At 42.8% G+C, this 17,233-nt stretch overlaps 1 protein-coding gene across 3 annotated transcripts in view; it reads right to left on the bottom strand.

Moving 5' to 3' along the window:
- The window catches only part of Mcc (MCC regulator of WNT signaling pathway), a 463,169-nt gene that overhangs the window by 54,428 nt on the left and 391,508 nt on the right, over positions 1-17,233 (bottom strand). For all 3 annotated transcript variants that reach the window (XM_047556679.1, XM_047556680.1, XM_047556681.1), the window contains one exon: positions 16,445-16,651. In XM_047556679.1, the coding sequence (XP_047412635.1) occupies positions 16,445-16,651 (207 nt within the window). The remainder of the gene's footprint in view (positions 1-16,444; positions 16,652-17,233) is intronic.

Below are 17,233 nucleotides of genomic sequence, written 5' to 3'. Positions count from 1 at the left end.
CTTGCACAGGGGCCCAGGTGTTGGGTGATGTGCAGTGTTTGAAGAACTAAAAGTTATGGGGAATGTGTGGTTTAGAAGATTTTATGTACTGGGAGGGAGGTTAGGCCAAGATGAAGTGATAGAAGTTTTTCCCTAAGTGACTTGAAATGGGATCCTCCTTGGAAGAGTGGGAAGGAATATTGCCCTTCATTATAAAAAAGAAACAGCAGGCTCTTTGTATTATATTTAAGGTATACATTTACCTGCACAGAATTTAAATGTTCAAGTATTACTTCTCTATGGATATAGCTCTGTGATTTCCAAGGGGAGAAGTGTCCCAAATAAGTAGAGAGAGTTGCTAGAAATCAGTTGTTCTGATAACCTTGATCACATTTTACCATGAGTCTCTATCTTAATCCCCTACAGCACCCAGGGGACGTTACAAATGAATGGGAACCAGACCCACCTGGAAGAAAGACCACTAGGACATTTAAAGAAGAGTTTTCCAAACTTTATGATGTGTAAGAATGCCCTGGAAGGCTTGTTAAAACAGAGATTCCAAATCCCCACCCCCTCAGGATTCAGGTTTAGTAACACTGAATGAAGCCAGGAATCTGTATATCTAATCAACTCCCCAAAGATTCTGCCATCGCCTGCTGCTGCTGTAAGGGATTCCCAAAGCCACAAAACATATTAGTCTCATAGATAGGCAGCATAGAGCCACCCTCAGGCCAGCCCTACCGCCAAAACCTTTCCAGGCAAGGACAGAGAACAGGCACATAGTCTCCTTCACTAAAAGCCACTACAAGGCTTCTCATACTAAATGTCTGGAATGGCTCCACCCTGCTAACTTGAGAACCAAAAGTAATTGAAATTTCAATAATTCATCAACATATTAGAAGCCAAAATAGGGAAATTCCCCCGGAGCAAATTGCATTCAATACTGAAACAGCTCCAAACTGCATGGCAGCTCCCGGGGACTGTGGGTTGATGGCAGTGTGTGCTGTCCTCACGACCATAGACGCAGCGCCCGCCTCAAAGCATTTTACACACTAGAGAAATGGATCTTGCCGAAGCTGAGTTATATTGCTGGTGAGAGATCACAGGGCACATTCTGGGAGGGACTCTGACAAACCAAAGAACAGCGTCAGTGTGGATGCCTCATTATGTCACATGGCAAAGGGAGAGGGTCCATGATCCTATCAGGCACCAGGGAAACCGCCCTGATAGCGACTGTGGATTTCAATTTCCACTGCAGTGAAAGTCTGATGAGGTCCTGAATAATTAACAATGTTAACATCACTTTCAAACCTAAATTGTGCCTGAATTATACACAAAACCATCAGTGGTCTGTCCTCAGAATCCCAAGTGGCCTACTCATTTAGTTTTTTTTTTTGTTGTTGTTGTTGTTTTTAATACAAGTAGTCTGGGGTGATTTATAAAAATTTCATTGAAACCATTTTTTTTTTTTTTTATACCAGGGATTAAACCCAGGGCGCTCAACCACTGAGTCACATCCCCAGCCCTTCTTACATTCTATTTTAAGACAGGGTCTCACTACGTTGCTTAGGGCCTTCCTAAGTTGTTGAGGCTGGCTTTGAACTTGCAATCCTCCTGCCTCAGCCTCCCAAGTTGCTGGGATTACAGGCGTGTACCACTGTGCCTGGCCCCTAAAACTGTCTTAAAAATATTTCTTCTTAATCACAAAAGTAAATCATGTTCATTGTAGAGAATATAGGCAGTGAAAATTAAAACAAGAGAGGCACTTATGTTCAAATGGTGCAGACATTAGACAATTGCTTGTGGTCATTTTGCATGGTATGTGTGCACACGTGCACTTAATTTCTAAATCTAAATGTCCATTTTTACTTTAAAAGCTCTGGAGGCAGGGAATGTTCTGAAAAACAAAGGATGATAAACATGTGTATTTGGGGCTATGCTTTATTATTTAATGACAATTCCAAGTCAGTGAGGTGGGGGGTTCAGCTGGAGGGAAATTATTGAGTCTCTCTGCTGGAAAGACAGCTGCTGGATGGTTTAAACGGCCTCCTCCCCCTCTTGATTTGGGGTGAGGATCTCAATCTATGAATAAATACACAGAATCCAAGGCCATGGTCAACTTGCTGAGTCAGCTCAGCAAGGCCTGGGTGAGGCAGGGGCACTCAGCTCTCTGAGCACTGGCTTTCACTCTCACTCACTGGAGGGGGTTGGATTTGTCTTCCCAAAAAGATATGTTCAAATTCTAACCCACAGTGTCTATGAATGAGACTTTATTTCGAAGTAGGTTCTTTGGAGATGTAATTAAATTAAGGATCTTATCTCTGATTTGGTGGGCCCTAATGACCAGTGTCCTTAGAAGAGGAGTGGGAGACAGAGACACAGGGAAGAAGGTCATGTGCAGATGGAGCCAGAGACAGGCCACGAGTCAGGGAATGCCAGGAGCTACCAGAAGCTGGGACAGGCAGGAAGGGATCTCCCCTGAGCCTTAGAGCTCACTCCAAGGTGTCACGGCTCTGCCACTGATACCTTAATTTTGAACTTGTGGACTTTAGAACTATAAGAGAATAAATTTATGTTATTTGAAGCTACCATGTTTGTGGTAATTAATTAATATACCCATCTTTCACTGAAGAGTTTTTACTAAAGGAAATGTGTTTCTATGAAATATATGTCTTAGAGTTAGGTGACAGCCAAGAATTAAGACAAACCTGGGGTAGGGGTTGATACACATAGAACAGCCGTTCATCACCCTCACAGACTTTCAAGTCAGGTCTCAACAGTAGAACCTGCCCTGGGTCGCCACATTCCTCCTGAAGCCACTACGTAGTTAGTGCCCACCCAGACGAATGGGAACTATGGTAGAGTATGAAGACAGTGAGGTCCCTATGCTCCACGGGCTCAGAGTGGAGCGAAACATCACGATGCTCTGAAGAGGTGTCCAGCTAGGGGGGTCTACCTTCCCTGCGGCAAAGGTGGATCTACTCTTGAAGGTCGAGCAGCCCTCCAACAAGCTAGTAAAAAGGAAAAGATGGTGAGGGGACGCTGGAGAGTTCAAGTAAGGAAATGACAGTAAGAGACCAGAACTCTGCGTCTTCCTGTTATTTCTTTATGGGTTTTACAAAAAAAAAAAATCACTTGATGAGAAGAGAACAGACTGGAGCGAGGGGGGTGGATTGGCATTACTGATGATTCAGGTAAGAAATGACGAGGGCTCAGACAGAAAGGGAAGTGGGAGAAAGATGGCCAAACACACCCAGCATCTGGCTGCACACACAGAAGTTTCCCTGTGCCATACACGGGAACCTGGTAGAGTACGAAGGTGAGAGTCTTGTCTTCCAGACAGTAACAGGAAAGTACAGTGGCACTGTCCATTACTGTGACACAAGAGGTCACTGAGCACCTGCAGCATGCCTACTGCACCCGAGGAACTGAATTTCGAACTGCATTTAATTAAGTTCAAATTTAAATAGTTGTACATGGTACTGTTACTGTATCTGTCAATAGAGTTCTAGAAATATTCACACACAAAACCACCCCACAAACCTGCTACTGGGTGACTGAATGGATCATGGTTCTTCTCAGCACAGGGTAACACCTAAGAAGGAGCTGATTTTTTTCAGAGAGAATTGAAGATGTCTGCTTTGGACATGTTGAATTTGAGGGAACCTGTGGGACGTGAGTGAAGGAAGGGGATCAGAGCTGAACATGCAGACTTAGGAAATCTGGTTGTGGCTAAGGCCCAGGCAGGGGCCCATGCATAGCTGGCAGGAGTTGAGGGTCAGTGGAGGACAGGAAAAGGGTATGGATAGGCAATAAGGCGGGTGAGTTTGCAGACTGCAGCATGAGGATAGGAAACATCCCTTCAGATGGCTTTTCTTCCCCCTGCTAAGTATGAGGGAGAGAATTAGCAGATGTCAGGTATGAGGAGGAAGGAAGCTGACCTAGGGGCAAGAAGAAAAACAGAAAAAAAGTAAAAAGCAAGCTTACACAGCAGAACTGAGAGCTTGGCTGGGCTCTTTCTTTCTGGATGGTAGACTGAATAAAATGCAGGTTTTCTTCAAACACTGGAGACCTCATTAAAACAACAGCAAAAAATAAATTTTAAAAAGGATTAACACCCTAACAGAGAAAAGAATGTGCTTGGAGCATTAGCAGAAACAACACCTGGGCACATTTCTTAAAGACCAAGTGGAAGGAAGACTCCAGTACCCAGGGAAGCAGCAGAATGAAACAATTCTGTGATGTATACAAAGGGAGGTGGTCAATCCACCCAGAGGAGGGTGGCAGGGTTTGGATTCCACTTTGGCAGATGCCATGAAGGACAAAAAATAAGAAGCAGGGCTGAGAACCGGTTTTCAGAGGTTATGGTTCTGTAACTGTATACAGAACTGAAAATTCCCAGCGAATGACAGCCTCAGCTAAAGTCAACAGGCACTCCTCCTATTAAAAATGCACAGAAATGCTGCATTTAAAAAAAAGGAACAATGAGAGGGGAATTCAATGCCAAGGTTAAAAGAAAGACAGTGAAATCTCCAGGTGCCAGGAGAGGGAACTGAAGCTAGAGAGGTTGGCGGGGGAGGGGGATGTGCTTCCACAGCTTTGGAGGCAGAGGGGGTGTTGGTGGGGAGGGGCTGAGGTGGGGGGAGGGCTCCTGCAAGCCAGGCAATGTAGTGAAACCACGCTCCTCCTATAAAGCCTGGAGACTTCCTGCCCTGCCCCATCTGTGAAAAGTGGACAGCAAGTGCTTCCCACAAAGGTAGGAGGAATCTCTGGGGCTGTGCAGAGGAGACAGCTCTAAGAAATCAAAAACCCAGGCCTGTGGCACAGTTGGGTGTGCCGTCCCAATTAATACTATCTATATACTGCAGGACCCCAAACTTATACATTAACACAGAAAACTGCTCTGGGTTTTGCTAGGCCACCTACTGCCTCAGAAACCTAATTTGTAAGTCGCCCAATTATCATTAGAGAACAGGTGACTTCTGCTTCCCAAGACTGGGGATCCAGGATTGCTAAGCTGCCGGACATGGAAAGACCATTGTGGAAAGAGGAGGATAAAACCAGAGTCAGCCACCTAAGTCAGGAGATGAATTCACCCCAGAAGAAACAACAGCAAACAACAAACCACATCACAATAGATACATTTAGGATGCTTAGGAATAAAAAGAATAATTTTCATAAAGAGTAGGTCTAGGCTGGGATTGTGGCTCAGTGCTAGGGCACTCACCTAACGTGTGAGGCACTGGGTTTGATCCTCAGCACCACATAAAAATAAATAAAATAAAGGTATCGTGTCCAGCTACAACTAAAAAACAAATATTAAGAAAACAAGAGTAGGTCTGTCTGTTCAGTACTGCTTGGTCAACACCTTCAATAGGGACTGAAGGTCAGTCTTGAGAAAATATGTTTAATGTCACTAAAAAACTGGTACCACAAAATCTAATACCTAGCTAGACTACTGTTAGTGTGGGAGGCTGAATAATGGCCCCCAAGGAGTCCTCGAACTAATCCCTGAAACCTTTAAATATATCACCTTCCATAGCAAACAGCCTTTGAGATGGGGAGATGGTCCTGGATTATCCAGGTATGCTCAGTCCTTGTGCTCAGTTTTCACGTGGGCCTTGGAGGAGGGAAGCTATGCTGCTGTTTTTTGAAGACAGAGGGAGGATTGAAGTCACAGAAATGGCTGCATCTGAATTCAGGGAAAGTGGGGAAGCAGAATTTCAAATCTCCAGAGGGAAGCATCCTGCCTACACCTGGATTTAAGCAAAAATGGCACATTTTGGAATTCTGACCTCCAAAACTGTAATAGAATAAGCCACTAAGTTGGTAACAATTTAGTACATCTGCAGGAAATGATATAACTATTAAGAATATAGGTAACCCTCAAGTGTGGGACCTATAAAAGCTGATCTCATAGAAATTCAGGGTGGAATGGTGGTTACCAGAGGCTGGGGAGAGTGGGGAGGAGAGACTATATATTCAGTGTGATCCTTATCAAAATACCAGCAACAGTCTTCACAATCATAAAATTTATATAGAATCACACACAAAAAAGACCCCTGAACAGACAAAGCAGTCTTGAGTAAAAAGAACAAAGCAATGAAGTGTTATACTATCTGACTTCAAAACACACTACAAAGCTGTGGTAGTCAAAACAGCATGGTACTGTCCTAAAAACAGACATATAGGCCAATGGAACAAAACAGAGAGCCTACAAATAAGGTTACGCATCTTCAGTGGACTATTGATGAAGGTGCTAAAAGCATGCCTTGGAGCAAGGACAGCCTTTGCAGTAAATGGTGGTTATTAGAGGCTGGAGAAAGGAGGGAGGGAAGGAAGGAGAGATGAGGAAGGAGAGACGAGGAAGGGCTACTACGTCACAGACAGGAGTGAGAAGTTCAGGTGTGCTAGTGCACAGAAGGGTGACTATAGATAACAAGATTGTCCTGAACATTTAAAAAAATTAGAAGAAATGATTTCGAATGTTTTCACCATGCAGAAATGATGTTTACAGAGACATTTAATCTTATTTAACATTATGTAACATATACATGTATCAAAGCATCACATATTAGCAAGTATATAAGTACAATATTTGTTGTTATATCAATTAAAAAACATTAATAAAATAATTTAAAAGTTAAACAAGGAGAGTGTGGGCAAATATAAAAACTGTCAAAGATTAAGGATTTATTACCCTGCTATGTGCAGTCAGTGGCACACATGTGTAATCCCAGCAGCTCGGGAGGCTGAGGCAGGAGGATCACAAGTTTAAAGCCAGTCTCAACAACTCAACAAGGCCCTAAGCAACTCAGTGAGATCCTGTCTCTAAATAAAATACAAAAAAGGGCTGGGGATGTGGTTTTGTGGTTAAGTACCCCTGGGTTCAATCCCCAGTACCATCCTCACCCCCAAAAAAGAATTTATAACCCATAGATCTTTGTTAAAAGAACTTCCCAAGCACGCTTAGAAATTAAACCAGAGAACAACAGGATGAGAGAAACCAGGGTAAGTATAAGAATCAGCAGAAACATAGGGGTGAGAGACACCCTCTTGTGCTGCTGCTGAACAGATAGACTGGTGAGCCATTCCAGAAAGCCACTGGCAGGACTTGGTCAAAGGAAGAATATGCACACCCCAGGATTCAGCAAGCTCACTCTTGGACATGGAATCCAGAGAACTTCCCATAGGACCAGAGGAGGCATACGCAAGCAACCATGCCCCAGGACGCTGTCTGTGTTTGCAGGAGGAGGAAGTGATCTGGCTGTCAACCAGTCAATGTGACATCAGGCTAGATGTTCATGTAGCAATACGGACAGATCTAACCATTAGAGTGCTGAGGAGAACAAAGTAAGAGAGGGCCATAGCCCAGGAACATTTCTGCAAATTAAAAACATCACACAAAGCATTGTGTATCTTACAAGCACACACACAAAATGGGGGAAAGAGAATGAGTAATAAAAATGATAAATAAATTCACAGAGGGACCTTGGCCAGACCAATGAGTATTCCTTTAACTGAAGGATATAATTAACTGATCTCTCTGCCCTCACCCCAGGGTCAAATTAAAATAAACACGCAAAAGAAAGTAAGGATGAAGACCAGAGCTGGGAGCCGAGAGCCAGGAGTCTAAAGATTAGGCATAGATGGAAAGTGAGGTGATGGGGATTAGGGATTTGGGGTTAGAGCTGCCGACACCCAGTGTCGAGTACACAGAAATGGTTTCTGAAATGGCAGGAGCAAAACTGTGAGGCTGAGGCAAGTATAAGACTGGGTAGTTCTGTGGAGGCTTCCATCTCCTACAACCATTGGAAGAGCAGAGACAAGGCTGAAAAAGTCATCTGTGACTGTGGTTCATGGATGAGTGACAAGCAGGAATGAGAGGTGGCACAGGGTCCTGAGCAGGATTAGAGACATTATTATTATCCATCCAAGACAGAATCTGTTCCACTGGTAATGTGCAGCAGTGCACACTGGGTAGTCGTAATTTCAGGCAATTAGGTTGTAATTCATAATCTCAATGTGTAATGGAGCTAATTGTGAAGAGCAGATTCATACTATAGAAGGGTGAGAATCACTAGTCCAGAAAAGATCCACTTAATGAGTTTAAGGCAGTTTGTTTCCATGTGGTTCTTGGAAAACTCTCTCCCCCTGAGGCCAGGGTTTGTGGGTATTTTGCAGAGAACCAGCCTTCTAATGGAGATTTCATATGACTTTTCTTGGAGTCCCAAAATAAAGGAGAAGTCAGAATCTATTTATAAAAAATATATAATTTTCTTATAAATCTAATTTGCATGAGGAAAGTGGTATTTCATTGTTAATGACAGTTTTCAGTGGGTTGCAACAGAAAAGACCATGAGAACAGAGAAGGAAGCAAATCCAGCAGTGTCTTGTCCCCTGTAGGTTTGACAGGTGCATTGCTTTCTCTTGTTCCATAGCCTACTACACTACCTGGATTCCATGGTCAAGATGGCAGCTTCAGGGAAAAGGTCAGTACATGGCTGAATTCCTCATTTCTTAACAGCTTCCAACAAATGGAATCAGCCACTTCCTTAAGCAGCCTCACAGGATGGGGAGGCCAGAGATGGATGAGCAAACACTGGTGCCAACAACTTAGAACAGTTACCTCATGGAAAAGGTGTGGTAACGCCCTCTCAGGGTACCAAAAAACAGTTCCCAAAGAGGAGGTGAAAGAACCATAGCTCTGAGGATTCTCTGCCTTGAGTCCCACTTAGAGCTTCCTCATCCTACAGAGGACAACATGCTTTGCTGGACTTGAATCAAGTTGAAGCTATGCCTAGATAGCTCTTTCCTGGAACATGCTCACCGTGCCTTCACTTACTGAAGTCTTAGAATGCCAGGAAGAGGATCTGCGGAGCTCTGTGGAACTAGACAGCTGTGTTACTATAACAGGATGGCTTCCTAACTTCTAGTCTGCATGGAAGGAAGGGACGAAATGAGGAAGAGGGAGAAAAGAGCACAGGAAAGCAATTCAAACAACAGAACACTGAAAACTGCGTCTCATAATAAAGCTACCAGCATTTAAATTCTGATACCAAGAGTTAATACTAGCATAGACTTGGGCAAGAGTGTTAAAACTTCTGTGGATCTTGGCATCTCCATCTCTAAAAATGTTACATATCAGGACTCTGGTATGGTCTAAAGGAAATGTGCATACATTGTTGCCCATAGCAAGTAAGTGCTTGAAAATGTTTAGTATTATAATTTAGGCATTGAGTCCTACTTTGCCCTTAGAAGTGTCTATTTTTAGCCTGCGAGGGGTTTGTTCATCCTGAAAATGTTCAAAGGATGTTAATATTATGAACACTATTAATGTAGTATTAAAAATAAACCCCCTGAGCTTGTGATGGTAAGTAGCTCCCTGAACACCTGATCTGTACCGGGTTAGCAGGGAGCTCTGCACTGTGCCAGGGTATGCCTCCCAGTCTTTGCAACCCCCTGAGACTTGTGCCCTGCTGGACCCACTCTCCCCACAAGCTCAGGTGACCCTGGTAAGTGGGCAGAACAGGCTGTATACAGCAGGGTCCCTCTTGGGTGCAGATTCATAAATCCCAGACTGTGGGCCCCAGAGGAGAGGGCCAGGCAACAGCAGAAAAGCTGTGGTTCTTTTCCACTGTCCTATAGAGGGATGAAGAGAGCAACTGGAGAGGCTCTTGGTCTATGTCCAGTAGGGGACTGAAAGACATTACCTTTCCCTTTCCTGTCTCTGAGACCAGCCAGGATCACAATGGGGAAGGTGCTGGGGCCTATACCTTGGTCACTGATTCAGTGGCTTGTGGTAGGGACCTGGTCATATATTTCCTGAAAGAGTTGGCCAAGGACTCTGAAACCAAAATTTAAAGTCAGCACAAAATGGATAAGATAGATATGTGAGAATGCCTATTTTCCTGGCCCTCTCTAATTGATTGATTGATATTTTGCAGGGCCTTGTATATGCTAGGCAAGTGGTCCGTCACTGAGCTACATTCCCAGTCCCTTTTATTTTATTTAGAGACATGGTCTAAGTTGCCCAGGCTGGTCTCTAACTCACGATTCTCCTGCCTCTGCCTCCTGAGTCACTGGGATTATAAGTGTGAGTTAGCGTGTCTGGTAGGGTCTCTGATTTATATCAAACCTTTCTGGTATTGTGGTCAAAGCAAATAATTCAACTGTGTCAGAATATTTATTGCTCAACAAATATCCATGTGCCCTTTTATGGGCACCCTTTAAAGTTAGTGAAGTCATCTGTCTAGTTCTGGCCCACAGGCAATGAGTGGAAGCATTTAGGTGCTGGGTAAGAACTTTCAGGTGTGGTGTTAGGTGCTGAGTGAATGAGTGGAGCAGAGATGTGCACCTGTCCCTAGTCCCATCCTGGACAATGGTGCAAACAAGGAGTGATGTGTCATACCACTGAGATTTGGAAGCTGATCAGTACTGCAGAGTCACCTAGATTTATCCTGACTAATCAATTAGCCATACAATAAGAGCCACCCAGCGCCCCCATACTGAGGCTGGGTATGGCCACTGGAGCCATACCCTCTCCTCTGGCTCCCTCTCACAGGGCCAGATTGGGGGGGAGCTGGAACAGGGCTTGTTTGTACGATTCTTTCATGAATTTGAACCTAGCTAATATCAGCATCCTCTGTCTCATCATATAAAGAAATTCCTAAGAAGAGATGAAACAAATAAAAAATGAACAAGGTTCCCCAACGAACAAAAGAGAAAGAGGTTTTGCTGGCTCATGAATGTCAAACTGTTAAAGCTCACTCTCCATAATCCACACTTCATTTCTTTCTTTCTTTTTTTTTTTTTTAACACCGGAGACTTGACCCAGGAGCGATTTACCACTGAGTTACACCCCTAGCCCTTTTTATTGTTTATTTTGTGACAGGTCTCACTAAGTTGCTGAGGCTGGCCTAAAACTTGTGTTCCTCCTGCCTTAGCCTCTAGAGTCACTGGGATTATAGGAGTATGCCACTGTGTCTGGCCATTCTTAATTTTTTGTTTGCTAAAACTTGAAAACTAAAGAAGAGTATGAACAAGAGAAAAAGTAGGTTTGGGATGTGGCTCAATGGTAGAGTGCTTGCCTTCCATTCATGAAGCCCTGGGGTTGATCCCAGGTACCAGCAGAGAGAGAGAGAGAGAGAAAGAGAATGAGAGAGAGAGAGAGAGAGAGAGAGAGAAAGAAAGAAAGAAGAGAAGAGAAGAGAAGAGAAGAGAAAAGAAGAGAAGAGAAGAGCGAAAGCAATCACATCATTTCACTGCCTATTTAGCCCTGTTAATACATTGACACATTAGTGTCCTCTCTACTTGTGTATATATACTTATTTTTTTTTTTAATTTTTTTGGTTGTCAATGGATCTTTTATTTTATTTATTTATATGTGGTGTGAGTATCGAACCCAGGACTTCACACATGCCAGGCAAGCCTCCACCACTGAGCCACAACTCCAGCCTCTCTATATATACTTCTATATGTTAAAAATTATGCAACTACATGAAAATATTCATTTAACACTTAAAATTAATTAAAACATTAGAGGAAAGTTCAAATCTCCTTTGACCTACACTCTTAGGTACCTATTCCTCACATAACTATGATTATGACATTGGTTTATGTTGTTCTAGTTTACTTTAAATATTTACACATATACACACATAAATACATAGTGAATATACATTTACATGTAAACACATAGTAACTATAAGGTTCTGTCTTTCTTCACACACAACTGAGTGGGAAGAGTTTGCAGGGGCTGGAAGAGTTTCTAAGGTAAAACAGAAGAGTCTGTATTTAACCTACTTAAGGTCACAACAGTTTCAATGCTGGAAATATCTCCACTTTGACTGATTTTTAGTTAAAAATATCACAGACATACTGACTTAGCATATAACAGGAGACAAGCTGGACAGAGTGAATGACTGCCTCCGGTATAGACAGATTCCACTGTGGGCACATCAATTTGGCACTGTAACACTCCTAGGGAGGGTGGACTGTAGATGTTATGGAAGAAGCACATAACAGAGTCCTAGGTAATCATGCTAAGTAGCCCCTTTGTTTTGGTTCAGATTCTCTTTTCACTTCCTCTGATATGGCCTCTAATCAACATGTGTCCTTGGAGATACTGAAAGTGGATTAAGCTGGTGTTCATATCTAGTAAAGTTTCAGCAATTGGCTCCAGTGATTGAGATCTCTGGAGGAACCATGGCATCATAAAAAGGATGCCCTGTGAACAGCCTCGGCTGGAGAGTTCCTGGGACAAGTGCTGGACCATGTGCCGCACACCTGGCTGAGCAGAGCAGTGCTGAGCACCCCTCAGCACCAGGCCCTCTGCTGCATGAGGAGGACTGTGACCAGAGAGTGCAGCCCACCGTCTCCCCTGATGTAATCCTGATTTAAAAGTGATCCACAGGAAGATATGACAGGATTGGTACTTTGAAAAGCTTATGGGGAAAAAAAATGAGTCCTCAGAGAGTGACCAAGGTGTGGAGGAAATTTCTCCCTTCAAACTTACACCTTTCCTGTCATCTCCTTTTCCAGCTTCAGGTTCCCCAAAGAGTCTCCATTACCAGGAATTTGATGCTACTTTCTATTAAAGGAGATGAGGTGACAGGGAAGGAAAGGGGCGCTGAAGGTCTATGGAATTTTGTTTGCCTCTTTTCTGGCTGTGAAGCCAAATGGCAAATATTTAAAAATAGTTTGGAGTCCTTGTTTATACTTTAAGAAACTAGCTGAACCAGGTCGCTCCATTTTTATTATGTGGGTCTATCAATGGAATCTTTCATAAACGTAATTTTGCATTTAGGTATCAAGAATAACTAGTTTGGAAAAAACACATGGAGGTCCTTGTCACTGGTGGGTACAGTGGCCTCCCATTCCCAACTAAAATCTTTAGGGAGCCTAGTTAATATAACGAACATGAAATATTTTTACAAGATTTTGAGGGGAATTGGGAAAGTTAAGAGGAAGAAATTTCAGATTAGGGTAACATTTATTTGGTTTAAAACAGTGTATGTCTAGTCTCTTGATTTCACTGTGATGTTGACCAAAGTCAGAACAGAAGCCAGACCCCATGGAGAGGCAGATGGAACCTATTCTCAGACATGCTGAAAAGTTCCAGGAAGAGAACAGGGAACAAGGAACTGTTACAACCACCTTGTACTATGAACATATAGAACTTTCTGAAGAATATCTACAAAGTCTCAGAAGAAACCTGTGTGGCCTATTTATGTCCAAGTCCATGATTCCATGGGACATGAATTCACACGCCTTTGGTCACATCAAGTTTGCTTTACCGAACAGATTTAGGGAGTGTCAATCGTTTTGGCTACATAGCAGTTGACCTAAACAATACAGGTAAACAAAGCAAGCAGTTAAGCTGGGCCTTGTTATTGCATAACCTTCCTATGAGTTCCCAGGGCACTCTCTGTGTCCACTGTCCCTACCACTTGACATACACCATTATGACCTATTGACTTGGCTATCTCCCTAGCATCCCTGAAACCAGTCATGGTGTTCTGTCCATCACTCTTTGACCTCTGCCTGCCACAGAGATGACCAACCATGTTTATGAAGTGCATAAATGAATGAAGGAAGAACAAAGTGCTTCCTTTCTAGAGTAACTCCACCTTGCCTGGATTAAGCCTGTTTCCTTAAGTGTAAGGAAATAAGTGGTTATATTGCAGAGCATTCAGAAATAAATGATTACTTCATTTAATAATGAACTGGGACCAATAATAAAATTTGTCTGCTTGTTGTTTCTTAGTTACTGCTCTGCCAAGTAGTTCAATTTGTTAACCGACTACATTAAAGATCTAATTTAATTAAATCCTGAACAAGGCTCAGAAGACCTACAGAGAGCACTTTGTTTAATTACAGGCATGGGGGTGGGGGGCAAGCACCAATCCTATTGATCTGGTCAGTTAAAATTCTATGCAATGAATGTGGGCAAAGAAAAAAAAAAAAAAGCTGTAGCCCCAATTATTTTCAGGCCACTTTGATGACCTATGGACTCAGAGCTGCTACAAAGAGCAAAGGCAAACTAGCCATGTACTATGTAGAATCACAGGGATGAAAATGAAACTGTAGCTCAGTCACTCTGCGCAGCTACACATTGCAATGACAATGCCAACCACAAAAGGCAGATCCCTCAGGGAAATGAATATACTGGGTGGGTGATGATGGGTGAAGTCTTCCAGGACATAAAGTCTAGTAAACCAGCACTGAAAGACACCTAGAAAATTCTGCTGAGAACCTCAATTGCCTAGAAATAAAATGAAATAAATCCAATTCATGCCACAAGGCATTTCTACTTGAAGATAAAAGTTCCTTGAAGTTTTATTACTAGGAGGTAAATGAACTACAAATTATATAAATTTACATAAAACCATATTAATGGCACAAACTATTAAATATGATCAGAAGAAACATTTTGACTAAATGTGTGTGTGCATGTATGCATCTATAGACTTACTATTCAATGTTCATGTTAGAATTCTGCAAATATCTAAGAATTCTTTTCAAAAATCATAATAATAAATGGTGTGAAGCTGAACTTTCCATACCATTCAACATATAAATGTGGATTCTAGCCCAAACAACTACTACTAATTTTTTGAGCACTTACTATGTGCCAGGCCCTGTGTGACTACTTTATTAGTATTAGATAATTTTCTTGCATTTGGTACTATTATTATCCCCAATTCATGGCAGGGTAAAGTGAGGCCCAGAGAAGTTAGGTAATTTGCTAAAGACTCAGAACTTTGCAGGTCAGGCTGTGACCCCATGCGGTGCAGCTCCAAAGCTCTGATATACAACGTAAATTTCTGCACACTGTTCAGTTCTTAGTGCTGACCTCCAGAGTTGAAGAAAACATTGGAGGGACGGGATGGGCTTTTGTTTTTTGTTACAAAGCTATTCTCCATCTTAGTAACCCAAGTTAGAGAAGAAAATTTATTGTAAACCACAATATGTAATTACACTTAAGACCAACACTTCCTTCACAAAACACGCACCAACAGAATACACTCACTAAAAGCAAGCACATATCTAATTAGGGTATTAGTCATAAAGATCAGAGAGGGTAACCCAGGAAATTACAGATGGTGTATGCCTTAGTGCTAAGTAAATTTCATCAAGTTCCCCAAATAAAGCCTTTGCTGACTAGGATGATTCACACCTGCTGATGCAAGTTTGGAGAATGGCATTTGATAAAGCTGGGTACTGAAAAAAATGCTTAATGCACAAGAGTTAAGATAAATGATGTTCAGATATAAGAAGGAGTGCTGACCCTTTAATTATAACACTAGGCACAAATGAGGAACGGCGTTGATAATGTTCAACAACAGTAATTTCCCTCGTATTCAAACAACTAAGAATATTGCATATGGATTAAGAACAGAACCATTTACACGCCTGACCTTATTGAAGAACAGGTTACTTTCAAGGTGTTCTTCAAAGGTTAGGGAGAAACAGCAATGGTGAAGGTGGACAAGACCAACTAGATTTATTTTCTCCCCTCTCTTTCTACTTCATGTGCAAAATTACCATTCAGAGCATGACTCTAAAGTAACCTCCTAATATTGCTTAGATGGAGAAAGAGAGTAAAGTAGGTCTAGTAATTCAAAGTGAAGTTCGGAGGGAATTGTTTCTGATTGAAGAAATCATTGCTTCACTCCCAGTCCAATCACAGATGAAATTCGCAGCCAAGCAAAGAAGTACTTGTGGGCCCCTGGGGGGCGGTAAAAATCGCGTCTTTAGAAAACTGAGTGCTTTAACAATTCTAGGCTAAAACATTTCTATGCTGAAACATCAGCACATTCAGTAAGGGATATATGTCCTCAGCAAAGTAGTTCTTCAAACTGGAGCAGGGAGGCCTTTAGGTGAATAACAGAAATTGATCAATTGATCTCTCTGTCTCTCTCTCTCTTTCTCTCTCTCTCTCTCTCTCTCTCTCTCTCTCTCACACACACACACACACAGATGTGCATACAGATACATACATATAGGGCTATTTTAATTTTAATAGCTATACTAGAAGATAGGACATTTTACATTAGATTTAGTATAAATAAGTAACAGCACATACTATGAAATTAAAGAAAACTTTGCAGAAAAAAATTGAAAGGAGAAAATTCTGTATTTTTTCAAATTATAAAAATATTATTAGACTATCTTAAAAGAAGCACATTTTAATGGGGTTCGCAGAAGTTGTTCCTACCCAGGAGAGTAGTTTGAGAAAATATGCTCTAATATCATCTACTTAAGAGGGTGTTTTTTAAATCTTTTCTCTAACATCTTAGCATTTTAAAACTACTTTCTAGAATGACTTCATAACCAGGAAGGGTTGGTGATTCCCAAAACTGAGGTTCCATGAAACTCTGGGGCTGCCCTTGGCTCTACATGCCCACTCCTCTCGGCCCCGTGACTCGGACAGGCCTGGTCCTGCTGGCTGGGTGCTCACCCTCCTCCGGAGCCGGTCGCGCTCCTCCCGGATGGCATTCATGGTGGCCTTGGTCCGGTTCAGCTCCTCCTCTTTGCTGCACAGCATGGCAGTCAGGCTCTCGTTCTCTTCCCTCAGTCCAGCCAGCTCCTTCTCCCACCGGGACCGCTCTTCAGTCAGGTTGGGGTACAGGTCGCGGCCAAGCACCCCCTCAATCTCTTCAACTGTCTGCAAAACATGGCCACAAAGAAAAGTCATGTTCACTACCTTGGAGGAACGGGGACACAAGAACCCAGGCTGCACAGGAGCCCGTGAAGGAGCGGGCTTAGAGCCACTTCATTGCACACGGGGATGGCGACCAGAGACACCCCTCCACTACGGTCCTCTCCCCAGTTTCTGATGGGCCTGTCTCACTTGCCTGGCTCATGGTCTGTGTTACCCAACAGTCCCCAGAGTTAGGAGAACACTGTCCCTGCCTGATGTTTAAGTGAGTGTGGTGCTAACTGCCACATCCATGCAACTGTTCATCTCCTTCACTAGAGTTCTAGAGTTGGCGAAAGACTGACCAGGCAGCAGGCCAATGACTGAACCTGACGATGCAGCGACACACTTGAGGCTGCAAACTGCCTGCAAAATCTCATCGGAAGTTTCCTAAATTACAGGCTTCCTGTGTGCCAGCTCAGCAATAAAACAGATCACATCGCCCTTTCCCACTCTGAGTGTCACATCAGAATTCGGATGGTGCAAATGAGGTTCAGTCCCAAGATGTGAAAGTCAAAAATAAACCTCAGTGACACAGAAAAGAGGAAG

The sequence above is a fragment of the Sciurus carolinensis genome, chromosome 6, assembly GCF_902686445.1.
Source record: "Sciurus carolinensis chromosome 6, mSciCar1.2, whole genome shotgun sequence".
NCBI classification, from domain to species: domain Eukaryota; kingdom Metazoa; phylum Chordata; class Mammalia; order Rodentia; family Sciuridae; genus Sciurus; species Sciurus carolinensis.
This window is presented reverse-complemented; position numbering and strand designations above follow the sequence as displayed.